General features: G+C 35.5%; 1 protein-coding gene across 1 annotated transcript in view; it reads right to left on the bottom strand.

Annotated features, from left to right (window-relative positions):
- Window positions 1-5,221: 5,221 nt before the first annotated feature.
- The window catches only part of LOC107734589 (uncharacterized), a gene marked incomplete at its 5' end in the record, with an annotated part of 11,286 nt that continues 8,837 nt past the window's right edge, over window positions 5,222-7,670 (bottom strand). Inside the window, 2 exons of the mRNA XM_016546583.1 lie at window positions 5,222-5,874; window positions 6,880-7,046. Of these exons, the coding sequence (XP_016402069.1) occupies window positions 5,658-5,874; window positions 6,880-7,046 (384 nt within the window). The remainder of the gene's footprint in view (window positions 5,875-6,879; window positions 7,047-7,670) is intronic.

Here is a 7,670-nt window from a genome sequence, read left to right as displayed (position 1 = left end):
CAGTTTCTTACAAACTTATGTGATTTGATCAAATACATAATGAAATATAATCATATATGGGTAATGGAGAAATTGCAATTAGCTTCAAGCTACACATGACAATTAATGAATGAATGAATGACTGCGATCCAATGTGGATTTTTGTAAAAAAATGAGGCAGAAATATGTTGTTAGTAACATTCTAGAAGAATTTTATTTGAAAGATGCACAGTTACAACTTCTGTCGGGCGTGAAGGAAAAGTAGTAGTGTAACTAATTCCTGTTGCCAGAAAGTAACGATCGCGCTCACATTACTCTTCATTACGAGCGAGTCGAAGTACAGCGCCCTCGCGTCTCTCACGACAAACTCAAATTTATTGAGCTGCCCGACTCGTGCTAATTGAAAGAAATTGTGTGTCTGTTTGGGTTCCAGGCGCTTTGAGAACCGCTGCGGTGGCATCTGGACGCGTGAGGAGCCGCGGCTCCTGAGCGCCACCTACAGACAAATTATACAACTACTATAAATCCATCCAACTTTATCGGCATGCATACAGTACATTCATATGAAGCCATATTTACTACAGGCTATATATCAAATCTCAAATGCAAACTGTTATCACATAGCTGTGTGTAAATATATACTAGCATTCAAAAGTTTGAGATCAGTACGATTTTTTATGTTTTTTAAACAAGCGTCTTCTGCTCAGCAAGGCTGTATTTAATTGGTCACAAATACAGTAAAAACAGTACAAATTGTGAAATATTATTAGAATTTAAAATAGCTGTTTTCTGTGTGAATATACTGTAAAATATAATTTATTTCTGTGATCAAAGCTGAATTTTCAGCATCACTACTCCAGTCTTCAGTGTGACATCATCCTTCAGAAATATAAATACAATAAATGTAAACTATATTATCATCCAGCTCTAACCTTTTTTTGAAAATTGTCCTATTATTTAAAGAAATTAAAATAAATTATGAAATTATTTATTTAAAGGAAATAAATAAAAAGAAAAATAGTAGTAAAAGAACTAGAATCTATTGTTAAGTAATTTTTTGTATATTAAAAAAAATTATATATATATTTTTTTTTTTTTTTTTTCTCAGTATATGTATTTAGCATATATTTAAAAATATTTTGGCCAGAATATATATATATATTTCCATATAAGATATAGCATTTTATACAATATATTTTGTTTAAAAGCAGATTCATAGTAATAAACATAAAAATCAATACGTTTAAGTTTGTTTTTTTTATTGATATAGCACATTTAAAAACAGCAAGCACGGCTGACCAAAGTGCTGAACAAACAAAAACATAGAACAAAATTCCAAAATCAATTATGTAAACTTCATCAAATATGAAACAAATTCAAATTCAGCTGTAAAGCATCTCTATAAAAAATAACGATCGTGTCATTATTCAGCTCCAGTCAGTCCAGTAGTGATTTTACTGTATTTTGAGTGAATATTCTTGAGTTAATATTTCTGTTTGTTTGTTGTTGTTGGATTGTAATCTGCTCTGTAGGTGTTGATTAGTAACTCTGATGTGTGTGGAGCTGGTCTGCGGTCCGTATGTCGAACATCGGTGCATCGGTGAGTTTAAGGCAGAAACACACAAACCCCGAGCTGTCAGAAAACACTGACACGGCTGTGCCTTTCTTCTGGCTTTGCTTTCTTCCTCTGGCAGCACTGGAACACCTCGCATCTCCAGCCCTGAAAACTCCCAATAATTGCCTGATTCAATATTCACAGTCAAATCGACACGGAAACACATAGAAAAAAGACTTTGTGGGAAAATAAATAACTCGTCCTGTGAGAGGGGCACATTTCAAATCAGCTGTGTGTGTGTGTGTGTGTGTGTGTGTGTGATGCACAGATGACAGAAGTGCACAGAGAGAGAGAGCAGGGAGAAATGTTGAGCTAATATGAGAAACTGAAGGGAAGGTGGACGAAAGGGAACGAGTGATTCTTTTGATCATGTTTGTGAAAGCACCAGGAATGTGATCAGCGGCTCGTCCGCTAACGATCCTGATGTTTCAGATGACTTTAGTGCGTTTGATTTTTTTCTAATCAAAAAATTATTTTCTTCTTTCTTTGTATATCTGTTTAGTTTTCCTGTACAAATATCAAAAATTCTTAATTCTTTGGAAGAACAACGACTTAATATTTCAAGTCTTATTTTCTGAAGAATGCATCAAAATGAAGTGAGTTTATGATTAAAACAAGAACAAATATCTGTCAGAGGAATGAAAACTTGTTTTCTTTTGAATTAAGTTTATTTTTCTGAGTCCATTGGCAGATATTTGTTCCACTTCATTTTGATACAGTTTTTCAAAAATGATACTTCATATCTAAAGTCATTTTCCATCTCCAGTAAATGTATGTTGATTTAAGAATCTTTAGATATTTTTAAAACAAGACAGAAATACTGAGGAAGAACCTCATTTCAACTTTCAGATCTTCATATTATGTTTTTTAAATAAGTCAATCAAGGTAATAATGTTTACGCTTCAATCACGTAAAACATGTCTGAATTAGATTCAAGTATCACAGAAAGTGTCATTTATTATCCTCGCTGTGATATTTACTATCAAATATAATGATATTTCTGAGTTTGACATTGTCTTTATCAAGCAGCTCTACGTCACTTTATTGCAGCAGTTCTCAATTTGGGTTCAGGGTTCAATAAAGATGACTTAAAATAAGACAAAACAAGCTTTAACAAGCAAGATTTTTGATTTATTTTTTGGTCTTTAAAGGACCAGAATTCCTTTGGAAAACCTTGGAAAATTCTAGACCTGGAAAAGTCACGGAAAATTATAAAAACTCCATGGGCGCTTTAATAATTAATATACATTTTAGTAGTTATGCCAAGCTATAAATCTATGCTAAAATATTGTATCCAGTAAAAACTGTGAGTAAACAATATTCTTGAAAATCCAGATACGCCAGCAAAAACATTTTTATGCATTATTTACTTTTATCTTTTCTAAAATATATGCTAAAATAAATAGAAACTGAGTAAAAAATCTTCGTCTTGTGTTTTTCGGTCAGTTTGACGTATACTGGCTTTGCTCACAAAGTAAAACAACAAGAAAATTATAATTTTTGTACTTTTTGCTTATCTCTTATTACGTTATATCATCACCAAATATTGGATTCAATCATTTTCTAAACTTGTTTTCTTTCCATTAGCACAGGTTTGGTGTTTCTTTTTGGAGCTCATTGGAGGCTCCTCATCTTATGAATTAACATATAATGTTTGGTTTTTCACTACTTTTTAAATGAGATGTAATTTTTGTCTAGAAACACCAAATTAGGTAAAGGGTTGTCAGCGCAAACGGTTTAAAATCATTTTCCAGTAGATCATGAAGATCTGGAAGAGTCATGTAAAAGCATTGGTTAAAGAAGTAAACCTAAGAAGAGAACATTCAAGTCCTGGAACGCCTGGCATCTCGTGGTTTCATTCTCAAACCCCTGCTGGTTTTGGGGCTGTGGTTGTTGTTGAGGATGATGTTGTTGTTGTCTGTATTCTGTATGATCAGATGTTGGGTGTATCGTCTGCTGGTTCATCAGCGCTGGAGTTTGATGCAGTGACACACTGACCGTCTGCAGGAGATTCTGCGGTTTTCCTGCTGTATGAAACTCTCCATATTGGCACATTTGTGCTCCTCAGACAGCGGCTCCCAGGAGCCTCGCTGCCGTCTGCAGGGTTTGAAAGTGCTTTCTGACAGCGTCCAGGCAAGCTGCGCTGCGACGGCCGATCACTGTCAGCAATTTGTACATAGCCATGAGGGCCATGCAGGGGACAGACACGCGGCCGGCCCGCTGCTCCGTAATGAGCCTCACAGGACGGCCTTCTGTCCTCACACACACACACACACACACTCTCACACTCTCACTCACACACACACACCCACCCACAGACACACACACACACACACACCCACAGACGCTTCACAATATCTCTGTAAACTGTATATTAAACACACTCCATAATGGACATTTTCTGAAATACATCCACGCTAGTATCCACACTGCACTTGTAAGGTTAGAATACAAAGATTAGAATGTTATCATTATTTTAATGAATTTGACTGTCATATATACTGTATATATAGAGTGCAAATAATCATCTGAGATGCTAGATTAATACTGAAAGTATAAATATAAGCATAATTTAACTAGGAGTCATTAAATCAGTAGTAGTAACTATGATATATAATGTTTAGTGTTCTTTGACATAAATATGAAGTGTCGCTGCTTTCTGTGATAAACACACTCGTTGATTAAACACATGTAGAGGAATATCAATATTGTGATCGGAACAGAATAATGATCAAACACTGACACCTGCTGGCCACTGACGGTACTGCGAGTCATTAAAGGGTTAAATATGTGTAAGTTTTTTTTTTGAGTGAGAAAAAAAAAAAAAGTTAGGTTTTAATTTTGGGTGAACTGTCCCTTTAACATTTAGATCACATTTATATCATTTTTTCTCATGCAGTATATTGCACGTGAGTTTTGTGTGACATTTCATCTCATTTCTGACCACTAGAGAGCGCTGCTGTATACTGAGAGATTGAGAACACGCACAGACTGTTTGTTGTAGTTTGCTTTTACACAATGTGAAGCATTTCTAGAATCCAGAATCATGAATAAATACGGATACTGCTACAAAAACACGTTCTGGATTATTTTCTGCTCTGCTTTATTTCCCAAAGACCATCTCAAGGAAGTTCTTAATGCACAAATTTATGAAATTATATGAAAATATGGTTCGTATAAATCCGTAATGTCAATTCAGACTGCGTTTTTCAGATTAAATGTGTTACAAGAAAAAAAAAAAAAAAAAGGCTCTTTGCAAGTAAATATGATTGGGAATATTCCTCAGCTTTGTTTTCCGAGAGCAATTTAAAATCTTATGAGTAAATAAAAATTGGCAAAATAGTTAAGTTTTAAATGTGCAAAATGTGTAATAAAACAGTTAAATCTTGTTTAACTTTTTTTCTTCTTTTATGGGAAATGTTTCGTGAAAAAAGCATCTACAGCATGTTGAGAGTGACTTGAAAGTTTATTTGCTTTTAAACGGGAAAAGTCTAACTATTGAGATATAAAATGAAATTACATGATTATTAGAATTGCATAAATTGTGGTGTATACTGTTATTTTGATATCTTTCTGGAGAATCAGAATCATCATAAACACCTACAAAAAAACAGACCTGATAGGGCATATATTTTATTATAAAATTAAACAGCCAAATATAACATCGTCTTTACAATATTAAGATTTCCAATAATACTACACAATGAGATTTTCAATATAACTAACAGACAAAATTCAAAATTGTCCTGAAATCTCTTTAAAAAAAAAAAATCCCGTCTGATAGATGATTAAAAAAAGATTCATTCAACTGTCTTGGAATAAAACACACCAACACATTAGTCCTTCATTAACTCTTTCATCCACAAAAATCACAGCTGCTAAAATGAATAAATGCCAAGAGACTTCATAAGGACTGCAGAGCTTAAAACTAACGAACAGTCATGAAAGTCCTGATCAGATCGTTTGAGGTACTGTCCGCTCCAGAGAAGCACTGCAGGACGTTAGTGTCGTGTTTGGGCTAGCTATGAATGAAGCGCTGTAGAGAAGCTTGTGCGTGTGTTCCTCACGGGCCGGACGATCCGGTTCTGAAGAGTCCCGTCCTCCGGAGGTGTCTGATGATCAGCGGCACGGACACCAGCGTGATGCTGATCCGCAGCGGAGCGAAGAGCTTGTGCACGGCGTACGCTAACACAAACGTGCTGGTGCCGGCGGCCATCCGCGACTGAACCACCGACTCACTGAAGCCCAGCTTACACAGCAGAGCAGCCATGTCAAACCCGCTGAAAACACACACACACACAGGCTTCGAAGATGAGTCGCGTGCACTGCGCATTTGTAAATCACTTCAGATGAAAGCATCTGCTAAATGAATGAATGTAACACAATGAACCACAACAAGAAGTGCATTAGTGATTTTACCACAGTATGACCGCCAGTGTTGAGGGTAACGCATTACAAGTAACGCGAGTTTATGGAGTAACGCAACATTGTAATGCATTACTTTTAAAAGTAACTTTCCCCAGCGCTGATGACCAGTGTAACACGTGATAGCAAATATAAAACACTAAATATAAAAATAAAACGGAAAAAAAAAAATATATATATATATATAAACACACTTATTTCAGATGGTTGCCAACAATTTAGTTTAACTTGATACCCTAAAAACTTAAATAAACATACATAAAAAATATATTAAATAATTAAAAATTATAATACATATATTATTTTCCAATATATATTTAGTTATTTTATAAAATGTTATATTGAAATTGATTTGCAAATTAAAATGAAAACAGAAAATAAAAACTGAAAAATGTTAATAAAAACTAAAAAAGTATAAAAGTAAGTACACTATAACACGAAAGTTTTATAAAAAGTTGTTTGTTTTTTTTACTTTATTTTTGTAATTGATTTTTCAAGAAAAGAGTTATATAGCATTTAGGAAAAAATAAAACAACGGAACAAGTGGAGTACATTCTGTTGAAAATGCAAATGATATTTGCATAAATATATATTTGATTATATACATTTGAATGTTTTGTTAAACAAATGAATCTGACCTGGATACATCTTTTTTTCAATAATAAATTGTTTATTTTTATTGATATCAATTATTTTACTGTTGATTTTTCAAGAAAATGTTTTATATAGCATTAAAGAAATAACTAGGAAAACATCAAACAAATTAAAACAAGTGGTATACATTCTGCTGGAAAATGAATTTGCATGGATATATATATTTGATCTTATAGATTTGGTGAAATCAGGACTATGAATCTGACCTGGATACGACGAGGTAGAACATTCCCAGAGAAATGAGCGAGATCCCGATGTGGAAGGAGACGCCGACCGCGCCGTACTCCTTAAACACCTTCCTGAGCTGCTGCGTCTTACTGGGCTTCTCATCTGACCTCTGACCTTCAGCGCCGGACACAGACGACACCTGATCCTGCGGAGACACGCAGACGGGAAACATCAGCCATCAGACGAAAGATTCAATGTGAGTGAAAACAAGCCTCACGAGCCTCAGCATCACACAAACTCTGAGAGAGAGACCAGTCCAGGTCGTCCTGAAAAGGCCTCAGTGGGAGGGGCTTAACAGACCACAACCAATCAGAACGCAGAATATCTCGAGTGACTGCATCAGGAGCCAATGACTGCAGTCGTGCTGTGAACGGCGTGAGTGAGGATTCAGAAATAAGCGTTCTAATCGTCCAGTAGAAGTAGATTCGACTGTCTGTGCTTTAGTGAACACTCCGACTGAAAGCATGAAATCCTGCATTTTTAGTGTTCGAGGTTCAGAAGAATCCAAACACTGGAGAAACGGATGAAAACTGTCTGTTTACATGACAAATCAGTGTGTTTGTGCTGGAGCTCGTGTGACAGCGCGGATTCTGTTAACCTATGAGCCACAAACATGACCTAATTCAACCTCCGACAACACAAACACAGGCTTTCATTGCCATAGAGACGCCAGTGTGTGTGTGTGTGTGTGTGTGTTTGTGCGTGTGTGTGTGGCTGTGAGCGTTCAAACAGGCACAATGGTGTGTGTGAGTGAGTGAGTGAGTGAGTG

The sequence above is a fragment of the Sinocyclocheilus rhinocerous genome, unplaced genomic scaffold (assembly GCF_001515625.1).
Source record: "Sinocyclocheilus rhinocerous isolate Xijiao unplaced genomic scaffold, SAMN03320098_v1.1 scaffold2145, whole genome shotgun sequence".
NCBI classification, from domain to species: domain Eukaryota; kingdom Metazoa; phylum Chordata; class Actinopteri; order Cypriniformes; family Cyprinidae; genus Sinocyclocheilus; species Sinocyclocheilus rhinocerous.
The sequence above is the reverse complement of the archived record's forward strand: the minus strand, read 5'-3'. Positions and strand labels throughout refer to the sequence as shown.